General features: G+C 47.2%; 1 protein-coding gene across 1 annotated transcript in view; it reads left to right on the top strand.

Annotated features, from left to right (window-relative positions):
* Window positions 1-20,001, top strand: part of EVA1C (eva-1 homolog C) — an 83,891-nt gene that overhangs the window by 45,204 nt on the left and 18,686 nt on the right. Inside the window, exons 4-5 of the mRNA XM_082840286.1 lie at window positions 2,392-2,544; window positions 18,363-18,506. Coding sequence (XP_082696412.1) covers window positions 2,392-2,544; window positions 18,363-18,506 — 297 coding nt within the window. The remainder of the gene's footprint in view (window positions 1-2,391; window positions 2,545-18,362; window positions 18,507-20,001) is intronic.

Below are 20,001 nucleotides of genomic sequence, written 5' to 3'. Positions count from 1 at the left end.
TAATCTTGAGATCCTAAAACGTTTCCTTCAAGCAGTTCAAAACTCTGGCCTCACTGCTACGTCTCTGTTTTCAGGAGAGAGGCATGGGAATTTACAAGTTACCGAAAGGTGGCATTTCTATTAGGAAATTATTCTCTTTCATGTTTTAAGTTTGGGACTTAAGCATCAGCGATTCCAGGATGTGAAGGTCCCGCCGGCCACCGTTGCGCTCACGCCTTCTTCTGCAGGGAATTTCAGATTGGTTTGATCACAACCCCGAGTGAGAAAAACATTTTACATTTTGGCCCTACATAACGCACGCTCAACTGAAAAAATCTTTTATAAACTACTGTTTATCCTTACTTTGCGTGATGCACTTTGATGTTTTCTGAGCTATTCTTTATTTTTTAAAATTTTAATCACAACTCAGCACATTAATTTCATGACCTATTAATGGGCCTCAAATGACAATTGGAAAAGTTTGGTTTCAGGTTATCTGGCTGTACCTCCCATCCAGGAGAGAAAAGTGGAACAAAAACATGAATGGGAGAGAGAAGTGAAAGACAGGTTGACTGTGAGGGTGATGGAGGGTGTGGGCTAGTTTTCCTTTCTGTTTCTTCCCGTCCTAGGCAGCCCGTGACACCCTGAGCAGCTCGTGGAATTTAGCTCTCGTTTGCTGTTGACACCAATGCTTGTCTGGCTGAAAGATGTGCCTCAAAGTAGAAAAAACTAGGACTGGGGTGATAGGGTGGGGCTAGCATTTTTTCATGATTTTTCTTATACAAACGTTTGGGTGAGGGAGGGAAAGAACCCCACATGCAAAGAAATGACCACGGTCCCCTTTATGTTTTGCTTTGCTTTTATCTTGCAAGGTGTAAAATAAGTGGGAAGCTAGGAAAAGACATTTATAACATGTAAGAGACAAAAGTTCAAAAGTTAGCATCCAGTATCTATGAATCACTCCTACAAGTGATTTCTAAAGATCTGAAACACAACATGCAAAGGATGTAAAGAGGGGGCTCACGGAAGGGCTGCTTTGAGTAGTAAATTCATTGATACATTTAAAGGTCCTAGAACAAGGCCTAAGTTCAGAGAAGGTGTAAACATCAGCTATTGTTATTTTTAAAATATCTTTGTTGAGGTGTAATTTACATAGCGAAACATTCACCCATTTTAACTGTACAATTCAATGATTTTTAGTAGACGTACTGAGTTGTGCAGCCGCAACAGTCCAGCAATAGAACATTTCCATCATCTGAAGATATTTCCTTGTGTCCATTTGCCATTGTCACTTCGTGTCCCCAGCTCTCAGCCTCAGAAGACCCCTAATCTTCATTCTGTCTCTAGAGGTTTGCCTTTTCTGGATAGCTCACAGAAATAGAATCATACGTTAGGCAGTCTATTGTGTCTGCAGTGTTAACTATTATTACTTTAAAAAATCAAATCATTAGTAAAACATTTTAGTCAATTGAATGGTTTTGGGAGACACTCTTTTAAAAAAAACCAACGAACTATATTTTCCCCAGGGCACATGTATAATGTCAACTGTGTATGACGTGGCAAAGGGAAGTGTCACTGTGCTGCACGGAGTAAACAAATAAACTTTTCCTGAATTCTTTGGGAACAGACTATAAGCTGGAATCGTCCTCTCCTAGGACCCACGCCAGCCCAAGGGCCCGTTGTTCCTGGATCACCAGACTTGGGGCCAACTCTTCACACCTCTTCGAAGAGGGATTCTTTTTTTTTTTCAATATTCTTTTTCATATTCTTTTGCATTCTGGTTTATTACAGGATATTGAATATAGTTCCCTGTGCTCTACAGTAGGACCTTGTTGTTTCAAAGAGCGATCCTTCACAGACACTGTGCCTTGCTTTTTTTCCTTTCCCAGACAAGGACATAATTTACTTTCCTATCATTTCTCTTTCTCTTTGTAAATACACAAACGGAATACTAGAACGTTACGAAGTTGGGTGGTGCGGTTTAGCTGGACTCTCTCCAGAACTTAATCTTCCATCAGGTGATTCCTGGTCTTTACCTGTGTGAGTCCCAGTGTGGCATTTGAGAAGAGGCTCCCTTCGATTAAGGAACGTGGGACCTCAAGTGGGGAGAGAGAGAAACTCCCTTTATGGCCTGGCCCAGGACCTGGCCCAGGGAGCTCTGCTGTCTTCACCCTGGCATCTCTCCTCCTCCGTTTGGTCCTTAGGGTAATTCCTGGGTCTTTGCACTTGTTGACCCTCTTCCTGCAGAGGATTTTGCAGGGTCAGAGAGCCCACGGCAGGCAGGACCATCCCGACTCTCCCCTTCCTGGGGTGCAGCCCCCCGGGGGATGGGACCTGGCCAGGGCGCGGGCAGTGCTTTCTGATTCCTTCTGAGGAAGCTGATGGTGCCACCTGTTTTTGTTTCTGCTTCAGATGAGTTAAAAAACAAAACTGTGTGTGAAGATCACGAGCTGAAACTGCACTGCCACGAGTCCAAGTTTCTCAACATCTACTCAGCGACCTATGGCAGGAAGACCCAGGAGAGGGATGTCTGCTCCTCGGAAGCCACGTGGCTCCCCCCCTTTGGTATGTGTCTTTATGTGGCTGTTCTCAGGGTGCTGTCGGAGATTAGGGCTCCGGTCCCTAAGGAAGGAGGCCACGCGCTGGCTGGTACCTGGACTAGAGGGAAAGTCAAGGGCAGGAGGAAACCACCCCCCAGGGTCCTGTCTCCCTCTGCCCCACATTCTGGAATCCGTCTGTTGTTCAGTTAGTCTACGCCGAGTATTTACTGAACACCTGCTGTATGCAGGGCCTGTTGTAAGCATGGGGGAGTCATCAGCGACCAGCACAGAGTCTCCCTGGAGCTGACCTTCCAGCAGTGGATGAGGAGGCAATGAGAAAGCAGACAATAAACGAGCTAATGTGTCGCACTTCCAGTGCACATAAGCATTAAAGGGAAAAGCACATGAGGGAGGGAGGGAGGGAGGGAAGGCTGGAGAGCACGCGGAGGATGCTGCAGGGAGGCACAGTGCTGTGGACTGATGGGTGTGCTGAGCAGAGACTCGGAGGGGCAGAGCCTGCAGGTCCTGGGGACGGCGTCCAGGCGGGGAGAAGAGCCCATGCTAAGGCCCTGAGGCTATGTTCAGGGTGGAGAAGAGCTCAGTGAGTCATTCTTAGAAGTCCGCAGTTTGGAGCTAAGATGATGGCCCGACACACCTGAGAGCTCCACCCTTCAAAGTCACCCTCTGTTATTATTAGGGTTCTCCAGAGAAATGGAACCAATAGGAGATAGGTGGATAGACAGATAGATAGATAGATGATAGGTAGATTGATAGATAATAGATAGATAGATAGATAGATAGATAGATAGATAGATAGATAGATAGATAGATAGACTGATTTTAAAGAATTGGCTCACACATTTGTGGAGGTTGGCAAGTTTGAAACCTGCAGGGCAGGCTGGCAGTCTGAAAACTCAGGTAAGAGTTGATGTTCAGTCTTGAGTTTGAATTCTGCAGGACAGCAGGCTGGAAACCCTGGCAGAAGTTCTATGTCGCGGCCTGGAGAAGAACTCCCTTTTCAGATGACCCCAGTCTTTGCTCCTAAGGCCTTCCATGGAGTGGTTGAGGTCCACCCACGTTATGGAGGGTGATCTGCGTTACTCAAAGTCTGCTGATTGACTGTTAGTCATATCTTTTTTTTTAAATTGAAGTATAGTTTATTTACAATGTTTCAGGTGTACAGCAAAGTGATTCAGTTATACATGTATATGTGTGTGTGTGTGTGTGTGTGTATTCTTTTTCAAATTCTTTTCCATTATAGGTTATTACAAGATATTGAATAGTTCCCTGTGCTATACAGTAGGTCTTTGATGTTTGTCTATTTTATATATAGTAGTGTGTATCTGTTAATCGCAAGCTCCTAATTTATCCCTCCCCCCCTTTCCCCTTTAGTAACCATAAGTTTATTTTCTATGTCTAATGTTAATCATATCTTAAAAATACCTTCCCAATAACATCTAGACTGGTGTCTGACCAAACCACTGGGCACTGTAGCCTAGGCAAAATGGCACATGAAATTAACCATCACACGCCCCAATCTGTGGTGGTGAAACGGCCTCAGCTCCACCCGCCGTGTTACCAGAGAGAACAGACCAATTGTGAAACGGCCCAAGAAGCTGCACTTTATTCATCAAACCTGAAATGAGCTCCTTAATGTGTTAAATTGCTGCAGTCGATTCCTGGATCACATGTGAAATTAAACATTAATTTAAAAAGAAGTCTATACATAACTAATATCTTGGATCTGAAAAAAAAAAGAAAAAAAGAAGAATGTAAAGTGACCTAGCTACACAGGCACCAAAAAGCAATTCACAAGGAACACGTGTCACACGTGTCTCCGAGGCCCCTCGTCCAGCGTTCAGGGAAGGTAGAAGGTCGTCTGAAGGACAGCTGAGGCAGACAGCAGAAGCAGGCCGAAGTGGGCATCCGGCCGCTCTTAATTAGCTCCCGTCTTAACAGGCTTGCCTGCCACGTGGGCAGAGAGACCCCCGTGAGGGTGGCTCCTGCTGTCTGTGCGTAGTGCCCGGTGCTCCAGCAAGTGACTTGTGAGTTTGGAAACTCCATTCTCCCTCCCATATAACATCTCCCCGTGTTCACAATGTCTCCACCCCCTTTTCCCTTGTTCCTGCTGCTGCGTTAGGTCAAAGGACCATTGCCTGGTCATCGCAGGAGTCCCCCTGTCCCTAGGCATGGCTTTCTCCCCTGGGTGGCCAGATGTCCCTTCTAAAAGGCAAATCTGCTCACTGCCCTCCTGAACGTCCTGCAGGGGCTCCCTGTATCATCTGGTTTGCTTAGCTGGACAAGGCACCCTTGGTGATCTGATCTCTTTCGACAGAAAGCGACTCCACTTCTTAATATCAGTGTGGGACATCCCATTTCTCGGGCTCACTGAGTCTAGCTTAGCCATGTGTGTTTTGGGAGACAGCAATAAGTAACATCTATCTTAGAAGTTCTTTTGAGCAGAAGTTGGTCAGCCAGGTAGGTAGATCTGTGTGCAGGCTGAATGACTGACGTTCCGTACGTCACTGCCTTAGGTTCCTGGGAGGTTGGATGGGAGTTGGGTTTACAGGGAAAAGTCATCAGCCAAAGAAAACGTTAGCAGACCCCGTGGTTAAAAGACAGGTTTCCATAGAGAGTTCAGGGAATCCTCAGGTCAGCTGTGAATAAGCCTTGTTGACTCAGGAAAGGTCTGTGAATGGGAGACTGTGCCCCTTGCCTGGCTGTTCAGTTATTAAACCCTGAGCCCTGGCCAGGGTCACATGGCAAAAACAGCCTTCCAGGGCTTCCCTGGTGGCGCAGTGGTTGAGAGTTCGCCTGCCGATGCAGGGGACGCGGGTTCGTGCCCCGGTCCGGGAAGATCCCACAGGCCGCGGAGCGGCTGGGCCCGTGAGCCGTGGCCGCTGAGCCTGCGCGTCCGGAGGCTGTGCTCCGCAGCGGGAGAGGCCACGGCAGTGAGAGGCCCGCGTACCGCAAAAAAATAAGTAAATAAACAGCCTGCCCATCCCTCTCCCCCTTCCCACCCTCCCCTCACCGTTGCGTGCTTCTGCCCATGGCCCCTGAGTGCCCGTGCGGCTGAGGGTCAAGCTCTTCCCTGCATTCATGAACCACCACCCAAATGCCAGAGATCCTCCGGCCCTAGGCTCTGCAGTGCGAAGGGGTCCAAGGGAAAGTGAAAGGGTCCTTGCGGGTCCCCCTTCATCTCACCATCTCGTGTGCCCTTCACCTCACCGTCTCGGGTCCCCGTTCATCTTGTCCCACAGCCTTACGTGGAGGCCTCTGGTTTCACCTTTCGGGTTAGCACTTAAGGGCAGAACCGTGCATGTGTGCAGAAATATGAACCCCTGGCAGCCTGTGCTGATGAAGTTTCTTGATCTAACTGAATGCTAAGAAATACTCCCCTCCTTGGCCCAGGTAAACTGTACGTAAGGGTTTTAAACTGAATTTGGCGTGTTTGCCCCACAAAAATCATCAGTTTTCCCTCTGATATAAACACACTTTAATATCACCCACTTTAAAAAGCACCCTCTTTTGACCCCCTGTCTCCCATCCACTGCGTCTGCAAGTCCTGTGGCCTCTCCCCGTACCCAGTATCCAGACTGTTTGCTCCCAGCCCACTCAGGGCTTCTCTCACCTGGACCATCTGGGCTGCCTCTTGACTGGTCTCCGGCCTTGCTTCTTGATTCCACACCCTCCCTTAGCCCCTTCTTCACTTAGCAATCAGAGGGATTTTATTTAAATCAAATCAGATCACATCCCCCCACGCCAATTAAAGCCCTTCACTCCGTCTACTGTAGAGTAAACGCAGTCTCCCAGCTGTGGTGCGCCTCTCTCTCTCCTTCCTTCACTACCTCTGGAGCACTCCACACTCCTTCATGCCCCAGGGCCTTTGCACAAGCTCTTCCTCTGGCCTGGACTCTCACCCCACACCTTTGCCTGGCCAGCTCCGTCTCGTCCTTCGGGAATCAACTCAGATGTCATTTCAGAGAGGTTCTCCGAGGCAGCCTGCCAGCACGGCACCTTGTCCCTGTCATCCCACTCGAGCTGTCCCCATTTGATTGTCTTCATAACATGGAAATAGTCACTTATGTGCATATGGTCTCTCTCGCCTGGAGAAGGCCAGCACTGCCGAGGATATGTCTCTTTTTTCCTGTGGAATTCCCAGCAAGCAGAGCAGAGCCTGGCACAGAGCAGGTGCCCGTGTGAATCTCGAGCCCGGTGAATGAATCAGAGCCCCCCTTCCTAAGTGAGGCACCCACACTGGCCTCTGGCGGGTGGATGGTTGCCGGCCTGGAATGTGGGCCTGGTGTTGTCACAGCTTCCAACCTCTCATGAGATGCTGGGAATCTGAATTTTTTTTTAATGTGAAATTTTCCAACTTTTAAAACACCGTGCAAGCCAAACAAAACATGCCTGCGGGCCACATCCGGTCCATGGGCCACCGGTGTGTGATCTCTGCCCTCAGTTCTAAGTTATTACTGCAGCTGGGCCTCAGCACTTCGAAGAAGGAGAAAGGGCTGTTTATTTTTAACCCCGGAACCTGGTATGAACTTGGGAGGATGGTTGCCTAAAGGCCAAGTGGTCGGGTCTCACCTTGGGCCTCTGAAAGGGGATGTGTGTGCCTTTCCTCTTGCATATAAGCTAGAGTCTGGTGCCGCCCCACAAGCTCAGGGTCTGGGTACCCAGGGCAGCCCCGCATACTCGGTCAGAAAGCAGGGCGGAGCGGGGCGTTAGCACTCAGATACCCAGCGAGAGCATTTCCACTTCTTTCTAAACGATAATTGTTGTGATGATTGTTGTTCTGCACAAGCACCGTCATTGTATTGAACAGAAATAAGAGAAAGATTCAGCCACAGATTTTTCCCATCTAATGAAAAGATTTTTCTTTTCAGGATCTCTTCCAAGTCCTGGTGTATGATGAGCAGAGAACAACTTTTACATAATGGCAATTCGGAAGTAGATACATTTGAATTCTGCTTTGAAGTTTCACTTTATGTCACAGGTGGTTTTCCACATGACCAGTGAATTCCTGACAAAGTCAATCACTCTCTTGTTAAAGGGATACAATATATACTTTACTTACCCATTCCCTGGTGGCTGTTTCATTGCTTTTTTTTTTTTTTAATTAATTTATTTATTTTTTTGGCTGCATTGGGTCTTCGTTGCTACGTGAGGGCTTTCTCTAGTTGCGGAGAACAGGGGCTACTCTTCATTGGGGTGTGAGGGCTTCTCGTTGCGGTGGCTTCTCTTGTTGCGGAGCACGGGCTCTAGAGCGCAGGCTCAGTAGTTGTGGCGCTCGGGCTTAGTTGCTCCGCGGCATGTGGGATCTTCCCTGACCAGGGCTCGAACCCGTGTCCCCTGCATTGGCAGGCGGACTCTTAACCACTGCACCACCAGGGAAGTCCCTATTTCATTGTTTCTGATTTGTAAATATCATAAACAATGTGTAAGGAACCTGTGCTTGTAGCTTTTTCTTTCCTCTGGTTTATTTCCTTGGGATAAATTCCCAGAAGTTTTATTCCAAAGGAGGGCATGGGCATGTTTACAGTTCTTCCCATGTACCACCAGAGGTCTTTCCAGAACCTTTTCATACCAGTTTATGTGCATAAACAGCGACGTAGAACTGTGGGTTTCCCTGCAATTTTTGCAGCATTCTGTATGATTTTTCTTCATGTTTCCAAGTTAATAGGTATATAGTGGCCTTTCTGTATATTTTTTATTTGCTTTTCTTTGTTTATGAATGACCTTGAACCTTTCCCCTTGTGTTTGTGGTGATTGTATTTGTGCTTTGCACACACTGTGTCTCTAGCCTTTGTCCTTTTGTTGTTGTTGAGATCTTTATTTTTTCCATTAATTTTTATGAGCTCAAGACAGAGTAAAGATATGAACCCTTTATACATTTTTTTCTGCTGGAAGTTTCCCATGCCACGGTATATTTTTTTCTGAACTAGTAGTCCGGGTTTGCTCTATAGGGCTGGTTGCGTCTGTGTACTTCATACGTAGGATAAGTTCAAAGGGAATGGGTTGAGTGGTGGTGGAGAGGGGGACGCCCCTGGTGGGAGTCGGGCAGGTACATGTGGTCCCCAAATCATGGTGTGACGGCATCATGTTCCCACAGGCATCCTCAGGGCTGCCCAAGGCCTGGCTGTCAGTACCTCCCATAGCGGGACCCAGGCTTCTACTGGACATCCCCAAGGATATGAGGGGACTCATGCTGTCCTCGGCAAGCCCTCCGGGTCTGGGCTGGGAGGAGGGCGGACAGAGTCTCCATGCTCTATGGGTGATACTCTAAGCTGGTCCTATCTGGAATGTATCAGGGCAGGCGCAGCCACGGTGAGGCGCTGGTCACACACCACACCCTGGCCTTGAACAGGGCTTCCCAGTCTTCCCACGTCATCACACACAGAAAATTATATTTGCATGGCACAGAGGGGTAAAGGGAGGCACTGCCCATACCCCAAATCAAGAGTCCAAGGGAAGCCTGGAGGCCTGACGAGATACATTCAGTGTACCTGTGTGCATTCACTGGTTTTGTTTTTTTTATAATTTATTTATTTTTGGCTGCGTTGGGTCTTCGTTACTGCATGTAGGCTTTCTCTAGTTGCGGCCAGTGGGGGGCTACTCTTCGTTGCAGTGCGCGTGCTTCTCATTGCGGTGGCTTCTCTTGTTGTGGAGCACGGGCTCTAGGTGCACAGACTTCAGTAGTTGTGGCACGTGGGCTCAGTAGTTGTGGCTCGCGGGCTCTAGAGCACAGGCTCAGTAGTTGTGGCGCACGGGCTTAGTTGCTCCGCGGCATGTGCGATCGTCCCGGACCAGGGCTCAAACCCGTGTCCCCTGCATTGGCAGGTGGATTCTTATCCACTGCGCCACCAGGGAAGTCCCTGCATTCACTGTTGAAGTTGGGAAGCTCTGCCTGGAAGATGCACTTGGCTCAGGGCGCAAAGGTTACTGATGCTGGGCTTGTCTTCAAGGCCCTTGGACTTTAACCATCTCCTCAAGGTCCTCCCAACTATGCCCACTGCCCAGTCCCAAAGCCACTTCTGTAGTTTTAGGATTTTCTTTCCCCAGCAATGTGTATTTGTTTTCTTTTTTTTAAATTTTTTTAAATTGAAGTATAGTTGATTTACAATGTTGTGCCAGTCTCTGCTGTACAGCAAAGTGACTCAGTTATATACATGTAGACATTCTTTTTTATATTCTTTTTTTTTTTTTGCGGTACGCGGGCCTCTCACTGTTGTGGCCTCTCCCGTTGCGGAGCACAGGCTCCGGCTGCGCAGGCTCAGTGGCCATGCCGCTCCGCGACATGTGGGATCTTCCCGGACTGGGGCACGAACCCGTGTCCCCTGCATCGGCAGGCGGACTCTCAACCACTGCGCCACCAGGGAAACCCCTCTTTTTTATATTCTTTTCCATTATGGTTGATCACAGAATATACTTCTGTGTACTATACAGTAGGACCTTGTCGTTTACCCATTCTAAATGTAATAGTTTGCATCTACTATATTTGTTTTCTGTTGCAGAGTAATGAAATATTCCCAAATTTAATGGCTTAAACAAAAATGAACATTTATTATTGTAAATATCATAAACAATGTGTAAGGAACCTGTGCGTTTCTGTGGGGCAGGGAGTCTGGGGTACCCTAGTTGGGAAGTTCTTGCTTAGGGCCTCATGGTGTCTCATGGTTGCAGCCGGCATGTCGGCTTGGGCTGCAGTCATCTGAGGGCTGGACTTCCAAGGTGACTCACTCATATGGCGGGCAAGTTGGTGCAGGTTGTTGGTGGGAGACCTTGGTTCTCCCCACATAGGTCTCGAGTGTCCTTGAGACATGGCAGCTAGCTTCTCCCAAAGCCCAAGATGCAGAAGAGCAAATGGAAGCCACACACCGTCACCTCCACGCAACTCTATGGGTCTCACAGACCAGCTGATTCTTTGAGGGAGGAGGCTACACAAGGGTGTGTACTCCAGGAGGTTGAGACCATTGGGGGCCATCTTGAAGGCTGCTACGGGCTGAACTGTGTCCTCGTAAAATTCCCGTGTTGACATCCTAACCTCCAGTACCTCAGAATTGTGACTGTCTGGGAAGATGGGGCCTTTAAAGAGGTGACTAAGTTAAACCGAGGTCATATGGGAGGGCCTTAATCCAACGTGACTGCTTATAAGAAGGGGAGATCAGGACACGGACACACACAGAGGGAAGACCATGTGAGGACGCAGGGAGAGGTCAGCCATTTGCAAGCTAAGGAGAGAAACCTCAGAAGGAGCCAACCCTCCTGACATCTTGGACTTCCGGCCTCCAGAACCAAGAGGAAACAAAATTCTGTTGTTTAAGCCACCCAGTTTGTGGTACTCATTACCACGGCCCTATAAACTACTACAAAGGCTGACTGACCGCCACAGCTGTCAAAAAGCGACATTTTACCGTCACACAGGTTCAAACACAGGTAGATCTGGTGTCTCTTCTTGAGGGTGGTGACCCAAAATTTCTGAAAGATCTTAAAGCAAGTCACACCCCTCAGCACTTATGGCTCTTTTCGGGACTTCCCTGGAGGCCCAGTGGTTAAGACTCCCCGTGCTTCCAATGCAGGGGGCGTGGGTTCAATCCCTGGTCGGAGAACCAAGATCCCACGTGCCGCGCGGCATGGCCAAAAAATTTGGAAAAAAACCCGAAAACTTACAGCTCCTCTAGTGGAAGAGAAACTGAAAGAAAGGTATGGAAGTGATCAGCATTGGTTCCAGAGAAACACCAGTGAAGCAGCATCCTAACACAGGAAGGACTGAACCTTCCCACAGACCCGGGCATGAACTTAGGAAAGCAGGCCTCTAGAAAGTTCCCTTCGCTGGGCCTCCACTATGGGACGTCATTTCCTGCTGCAGCTACATTTTCTGGGTGGGCTCCAGGGACTCCATTTCCTTAAGAAGTGAATGAGAAAAACGACACAATGGACGTCAAAGGCTGGGCTAAGGCCGCCCCAAGGCCAAGTGTGGGCAGGCCTGGACTTTTCAGCCAAAGATCAAGGTGCCAGGGATTCCCACTGCCAAGAAAGTCTCTTAAGAGCAACCAGCCTAATTATCTGAATAAACACAGGTTGTAAAGAGCGATTAACTTCAGTTTCTGTTAAACAGTAGCCTCCCCTCCCCCCAAAAAAGTTGAATATCTTGTTATCACATGTATTGGGGTGGAGGGTAGTTTGCCAGGCAGAGAGGTGCAAACAGAATCCGCCTTGGAGGGAAATAACCACTTTAAAAAAAGAATCCTGCCAATGGTTCAGAGCTCAGCATCAACAAGGAAATGGTCAGACCCGAAGTGGACCTGAATTACCTTGGGCCTCTTCCTAAAAACACACTGTGGCTTCTTTCCTTCTCACCAAGATAAACTCTTTCACTCCCAGGGTAGCTGTGAGTGCAGAAGCCTGCCTCTGTAAATCACGCTGGTCACAGGACCTCCTGGGTGCAAGAGGATTGTAGTCTTATAGATGGGAGTCTCTTCCCCCCGCCCTTCCTCTGTGAGCCTTAAAGAATATGGTCAGGCACATGTCCTAAGAAAATATAAAGGTTCCAGGGCTCTTATACCGTTCTGGCAAGAGCATGAATTGGTACAACTCTTCTGGGTAACGGGTTGGCAGTGTGTGTCAAAAACTTTAACATTTTGAATGCCCTCTGACAAAGCAATCTACTTCCAAGAATTAGAAACTGTCATGCCTGTGTGCAAATGTCTATCTCTAAGGATGTTTCACATAGAATTCTTTATAGCATTAAACCATGGAACTCATCAGAATGTCTGCCAATAGGGTATTGTAAATAGAGCTGATACATCCATAAAGTGAGAACCTCTACACCTCTTTAAAACGATGCTTATGTTAAAATTTTCACAAGTATATTAATAACTGAGAAAAAATAGCATACAGAGTAATATGTACATGATCCCATTGAGGGGGAAGGACATTTAAACATAGGAAAGTGACTACAAGGATGTTCTTTAAAGGTTAACCTTTTTTTTCCTATTAGTGGGATTTACTGGGGATTTTTATTTTCCTGGTTTAGGCATATTTGTGATTTTCAAGTTTTCAACTACAAACATGTTGTTTTTTGAAACAGAAAAAAATAATAGTTTACAGACAAAAACAATAATAGTTATTATAGGACTTCTAAGAATAACTTCATAATTCGTACGGTTACTTCTTCCCAATGTAGGTGGCTTATACAGAAATCATACAGTGCATTCTCAGATCTCTTGAGATTTAAGGTTTCTTTTTTTCAACTGATACATGTGCTCAGAGAAGAACCTGTGCGTCCACAAAGCAATGAAAAATAATAATAAAAATAAACTGCAAGGGACCGGAGAGAGATAAATTAAGAGTTTGGGATTAACAGATACACACTACTATATATAAAGTAAGTAAACAACAAGGACCTACTGTATAGCACAGGGAACTATACTCAATATCTTGGATTATAATAACCGATAATGGAAAACAATCTGAAAAAGAATATATATGTATATATGTATAACTGAATCACTTTGCTATACACTTGAAACTAGCACAACATTGTAAATTAATCATACTTCAATAAAAAACTTTTTAAATAAACTGGAAGAAAATTCAAAGGATACATTTTTACTCCTAGGTAAACTTTTCATGGCTTCTGGGGCAAACTGGGTTATACAAAAGAATAGTTTATCATTACATTTGCAGAAAAATTTACATTTCTGAAAATAATCGCCCCAGAGACCCTCGTATTCAAAAGCTGTCTTCTATCCAGACATGAATTTTATTTTTCTTTTTAAGAAAGTTCATTTTGTACGCTTTCATTTCAAAGCAATGTAAACTCAAAAACTTGGAAAGTATCTTAAAATCGATAGGGGAAAAAAAAAAACTTTCCCATCAGCCAGAAATATCCCCTGTTACCATCTTGGTGATTCTCCTTACAGTGTTTTTAAATTTTTGCTTATTTGCAGGTTAAACTTTAATATTTAGGTCTGATTGTACCATATGCTTGTTTTCACTTTCTGGACTCTTAACCATAGGAGGTATTCCATTCGACCTTAGAGACAGCTGGTGAGAACAGTTCACATTTATGTGGGCTTTGACTTCCGCAGTTGCTTCATACAAACCTCACAGAGAGACAGTGAAAAAGGTGTTCCTCATGCTACGCAGGAGGGACACAGAGTCTCAGTGAGTTGAGCAGATACCAGGTGCTGGGCAAACAGCAGAGAAACTCCCATGCCCTCCAGGAGCTCTCATCCAATGAGAGATCCAGGCACCAAAGCAGCTAACCTAACGCAACACAACGCACCGTAAGCAGCACGACTGCCCACCGCAGACCCCAGCTCCGTGCAGCAGCCCTGTCCATGGGGCATCCCCCTTTGTGCTCTGGAAGCCATTGCCCTCGCCCCTTAGGCTTGGGGTGGTAGCATCTCACTGCTGTTCCTTGCCCCGGGGTCCTGCACCATCCTTCGAGGTGTTCACATCCCACACCGTTGTAAAGTCTCTTTATCAAGCTTGCTTTACATTGTCCGATTTGAGCGCTGGGTGGCCTGCCGGAACCCTGATGATACCCACTGCTCACGTTACTATTCTTTACTCTTCACAAAGACGTACTTGATGCTCAGGCACTTAAAACATTTCATTCTATCTTCATTGGCTGCTTGACTTGCTCTGTTTACTTTTCTTTCATTCATAAGAACGCACCAGATTAGGTCCAGCAAGATGCCTCCTTTAGACTGGAGTATTCAGAAGCAGTCAGAAAAAAGATGGATCTATTCCAAGCCAGAGCGAGTTGCAGAGAACTGACCCAGGGACCAAAAGGAGGCTGACAGCTTCCTGAAGCCCCTCCAGGCAGCTCTTCTCAGCACAGATTTGAACTCACGGATCACACCCCGCCCCTCCCCACACACACATAGCAAACACATTCTAAAGCCAGATATATGGGATGTTTGCATTCCCTGGCGTCCATGCCAGTCCACTAATTCATTCATTAAATGTATCATTTTTGGGTGTCTGCTATGTGCCCAACACTCCAGTGATCATGGAACTGGACTTAGCAAAATAAATCAGAACCTTCATGAATATATTCAGATCAAGTGCTTTTATAATAACGTTCCTCACCATTTGTTGAGATATACATATTACATACATTTAGATATATCACCAAAAATATATACATATATATTCACACATACACACACACATATATACATATATGTTTATAGGGTCCATATATTTTTATATGTGTGAATATATAATATACACATATTACATAAACAAATATATAATTTATATATTATATATATGTGTGTGTGCATATGTGTGTGTGCGTGTGTGTATTTATTTAATTTAATTGTCCTTTCCTCAAGATCATTGTCTTTCCAGCTTTGTGGTGTTTACCACAGATCCTTCCTTTCTTTTTTTTTCTTCCTTTTTTTTGGTTTAGCCGTACCGTGCTGCTTATGGGATCTTAGTTCCCCAATCAGGGATTGAACCCACGCCCTCAACAGTGAAGGTGCAGAGTCCTAACCACTGGACCTCCAGGGAATTTCCAAACACATCCTTCCTTTCAACTGGACTCTTTCACGGATCTCTAGTTAACATAAGAGATGGAGTTGGAGGGCTTCCCTGGTGGCGCAGTGGTTGGGAGTCCGCCTGCCGATGCAGGGGACACGGGTTCGCGCCCCGCTCCGGGAGGATCCCACGTGCCGCGGAGCGGCTGGGCCCGTGAGCCACGGCCGCTGAGCCTGCGCGTCCGGAGCCTGTGCTCCGCGACGGGAGAGGCCACAACAGTGAGAGAGGCCCGCGTACCGCAAAAAAAAAAAAAAGATTTCCTGCAAAAGTGACAGGGTTGAAGCTGCAGCTGCAGCGGGGAACTGAGGAGGGATGATTCTAGGACCGAGCATCAGACCTCGGAGGAGGGAGCCGGGGCTTCTGGCCGGGCTGCCTAGAGGATGTCGCAGCGCGACTGAGAGCAGCATGTGGGGGAAGAGCAAGCTCAGGCCTTCGCTTGGGTGTTGGTGGGGGAGGGGCACATGATGAATGTCGCGTGAGGAGTGAGAGGTTCCTGAGGGAACAGTGAAGGCGATCCATTATGGGAGCTGGAAGCGGTCGGGTCCTCAGTTTTCTGATGGTCCAGGTGGACGTGGGCCCAGATGGCGTGTGCAGGTGCAAGGAGAGAGCCCAGGCTGAGGAAGGACCTCCTGTGGGGCGAGCAGGCCTGCAGGGGTCTCTGGGGTGGAGCAGTCAGACAGACGGGGGAGAAGGGCACCAGGCAGCCAAGGTCAGGGAGGAAGCCTCCAGCAAGAGTGTTCAGGCACCCAGAGTTCCGGAGATGGGCGAGGATTAGGGCCGGCCGCATCTCTCTGCTAGGACAGTAGTAGGTCCCTGTGATCTGAGGGAAGGGACCCTTGTCAGGGTGTGTGGAGGGCAGAGGCACATTGAGGAATGGCTGGGACGTGGGTGGAGGGGGACACAGTGGAGGTGGCCGGCATGGAGGACCTTGGCAGAATCCTGACTGTGAAGGAAGGCAATAAGGCTGGAGACAGTTTCCGGGATCGGACTGCAGGGGTTTTGTTTTTACAGGGTAGAGGAGTTTGTCATCTGTAAGACATGAACAGACAGCACAAGAAAAGTCCTGTGAGGGGACTTCCCTGGCGCTCCAGTGGTTAGGACTCCACGCTTTCACTGCCACGGCCCGGGTTCAGTCCCTGGTCGGGGAACTAAGATCCCGCAAGCTACGTGGTGTAGCCAAGAAAAGAAAAGTCCTGGGACTGGGGGCCCCTGTGCTCTCCCTGAGATCAGCTTCATAGCATCCGCCCTCGGGCTCTGCGGGCATGCACATCCCACGGGCATCTCAGGATCTGAAAACTTTCTTGAATGGTCCTTCCCCTTTGAAAGGCAGAATAGTTTTTTATTTTGTTTTGTTTTATTTTAATGAATTTACTATCTCGTCCTCCAAACTGCCTACTGCTACTGATCTCCCCTGTCCACGGCAGTGGCACCGCCATCTCCTCTGTCCCCAGGCTGAAGGTCTGACTCATCCTCAGTGGGGCCCTCACCCCCCCCCCCACTGGAGACCTGAAGAGTGGAGCTCAGAGGTTAAAAGGTTAAACCTGCAGACTTGGGGGCCTTTCCCGGGTGTTCACGTCCAGACCCTGCTGTCCTCATTCTTTAGTTGTATGCGGTTCCGTAACCTCTCACACATCTGTGTGCCCATTCACAAAATTGATATTTTATATATATATACACCCACACACTCTCTCTCTCTCTATACGTGTGTGTGTATATATATATATATATATATATATATATAAACATATGTAATATAAACAACCTATTAGATATCAACTAACCTATTATAGATTATATAAGCAACTTATGATACATAATCATATATCCTATCCTATATATAGTCTCTCTAAAATATAAGATATTATAATAAACAACCTATCTCATGGGGTTGTTGAAACATTGTATCAGTTCACATACAAGTGCTGAGAGCAGAGCCTGGCAGAATGTTAGCTGTTATAGTGAGCTGAACTTCGCGAGGTGTCTAGAATTCTCTTCTTCTCCATTCCCTTCTCTTCAAACCCTTAACTCCTCCCAACGTGTATTATTAAAATTGCTTCCAAACTAGTCTCCCTGCCTTTGGTTCCTTTTCTCTCCCAGGGCATCCCATACACTGTCCCCAGAGGAAGTAGCATCAAGGCATTTTTTTAGGCTCCCTGTTGCTTGCAGAATAAAGTTCGAAATCTTCAGCTCAGCGTTCAGAGGTAGCTTGGTCCTGCTCCATTTTGCTTTTCCGGCTCATCTACTGCATCTTCCTTGCCCACGCCCGCTATTCCAGCTCACGCTGAGCCCCTAGACTCCCACGAAGTGCTTCTGGCCCACTTGCCTTGGTGTTTCTACCTTTCTCTCTTTGCCTGCCTCTGTCCAATTCATGCTGTTTCTCCCATGACCAAGCCCCTCTGCTCCATAAAGCCTGTCTTGACCACTCCGGTCCCCAGCAACCTCTCCTGCCTCCAACCCCATCACCTCTTGTCTGGACCAATCACTGCTGACACTCACTCCGTGTTTCACATTATTAGCCGTCAGGTTAATGTGGGTTTTGTCTCTCCAGCCCCATCCGACATCCTGCGAATGCAAGGCAGGCTTCTTCTGACTTGTTTTTCAGACGGTACCTAGCCCAGTGCCTTGTCCTCCGTACGTGTTCAATTAATATTTACTAATTGTGATGGCATCGTGCCAGGGTGCTGAAAACCACATCCTTGTGTTTATTCATCTATCTATCCTTTTGGTCATTCATTCATTCGTTATTACTGGATTTCCACAGTGGACCAGGCTGTGGGAATTAGATAAGGAACAAGATAGAAATAGTTCCCGTCCTCATGGAGCTTATGCTCACGCAGGGAGAAGGATTCTCAAAATTAACCAATAACTAAAGTATTTCAGAGAGGTAACGCTCGCAAAAGAAATACGAATCTTTATTCAGTGTTCTGCGTGCTTTGCCTCTTCTATATGCGAGGCCCGTTACCTGACTGGGGAGACAGGGGCAGTGCCCAGTGCAAGATGCAAATACAGGGCCCCTTGTTCAAAACTACATAAGGATTTCCGACCAGTGACAGCAGAGGGTTCGAGCAGTCTGATTAAAGTAAGCCCTTCCAGGCCTGCCTGTGTAGTATCGATACTTAGCCCATGCGGGGTGCTTTGATGAGACAGAAAATAATCAGAGAAACGATCTCCGTGAGATGTGAGATCCAGCTCAGTATCCTTATTTACAGAAAATAACAGTAGCTACACGGTGGCCGTACGTGGAATCCAACTAACATGAGGTTCTTGATTTTTTTTTGCCTCTAGATTGCTTGTCTTACTCGGCTTTGCAAGTATTATCCAGGAGGTGTTATGGGAAGCAGAGATGCAAAATTCTCGTCAACAATCACCATTTCGGAAGCCCCTGTCTTCCGGGAGTGAAGAAATACCTCACCGTCACCTACGCGTGTGGTAAGAATCCACCCTCCCCAAGCTGCTTGGAGACCCTGCCTCTTGGGGAGGTGGTGAGCATGTGAACAGGAGTTTTCCGGTAACAAACCATTGCACTCACTCTACCCTGAAACTGTGCTGTCATCCCAGATACTGGCGAGCCTCTCCTCCTAGCCCTTAGCCTTGTTTATGACATTCGCCTCAGATAAGCGATCGAATTGTCTCTGGTCCACGTTTGTTTTAAAAGTGCTTTTAGCGGGCTTCCCTGGTGGCGCAGTGGTTGAGAGTCCGCCTGCCGATGCAGGGGACGCGGGTTCGTGCCCCGGTCTGGGAGGATCCCATGTGCCGCGGAGCGGCTGGGCCCGTGAGCCATGGCCGCTGAGCCTCCGCGTCCGGAGCCTGTGCTCCGCAACGGGAGAGGCCACAGCAGTGAGAGGCCTGAGTACCGCAAAAAAAAAAAAAAAGTGCTTTTAGCAATCAGATTGGCAGCAAGCGGGGTGGGCAGGAGAAGAAGCAAATGGGATAAAATGGATGTCACTGAGAAGAGTGATTTTAAGCTGGGTTCTTAGGAGGCTCTGAAATGTATGGGCTCGTCACACAAATTCACTCAGTATTGCTGGACGCCCAGCTGATCTTCCATCCCAGCCTTTAGGCTGTAAAATGACTAATTCTCTGTGCTGCCGACAGCCGCTTTATCGACGTACCCCCAGGGTTAAACCAACGGATCAAATGCTTACCCCGCAGCCATTAAATATGTTACATGACAGCATCACTTTGCTTTCCTAGTGTCTTCAAATAATAACATGAAATTGCTCATTCATTTGATTCTAATTTTATAAAGCCGCCTTTAAAAATCAGGTGTTAATTACCCTCAGAGGGTGCCGTGGATTTCTGGTTTGTAATCCTGACATGTGAACTGGTTTTTAGAGGTGTTTTTTGTTTTTGTTTTTTTTGAAATAAGTATAGAAGCAAAGGGAAAGCAAAGAACATCATAACTGAAGAACCCCATACTTTTGCTCATGGAAACCCCTTTCCCCCTGCCAGATACCCCTAGCCTGTCTTTTTTTTGGTAAGAGCTTTATTGAACTATAAATCACAAACTATACAATTCACCCATTAATCATACAAATCAGTGATCCTAGTAGAGTCACAGAATTGTGCGACTCCCACCATAATTCATTTAAGAACATTCTCATCACTCCCCCAAAGAAGCCCTGGACCCTTCAGCAGTCACTTCCCGACCCACCCCTCACCCTCCAGTCCCACCCAAAGCAACCACCACTCTGTCTTTACTGATTTGCCTCTTCTGGACATTTCCTATAAATGGAATCGGACAATACGTGGTTCTTTGTGACTGATTTCTTTACCTAGTATATGTTTTCAAGGTTCATCTATTTGGAGTACGTGGCAGTACTTCATTCCTTTTTATGGCCCAATAATATTTCGTGACATCCCCAGCCTTTTCTATCCCGAGCTCAAACCGTTGTCCTCTGCAATAGCAAAGCTGTAATAGTCA

Source organism: Leucopleurus acutus (assembly GCF_964270905.1).
Source record: "Leucopleurus acutus genome assembly, chromosome: 5".
Taxonomy (NCBI): Eukaryota; Metazoa; Chordata; class Mammalia; order Artiodactyla; family Delphinidae; genus Leucopleurus; species Leucopleurus acutus.
Note: the sequence above shows the minus strand (reverse complement) of the source record. Positions and strands in the feature narration are given on the sequence as shown.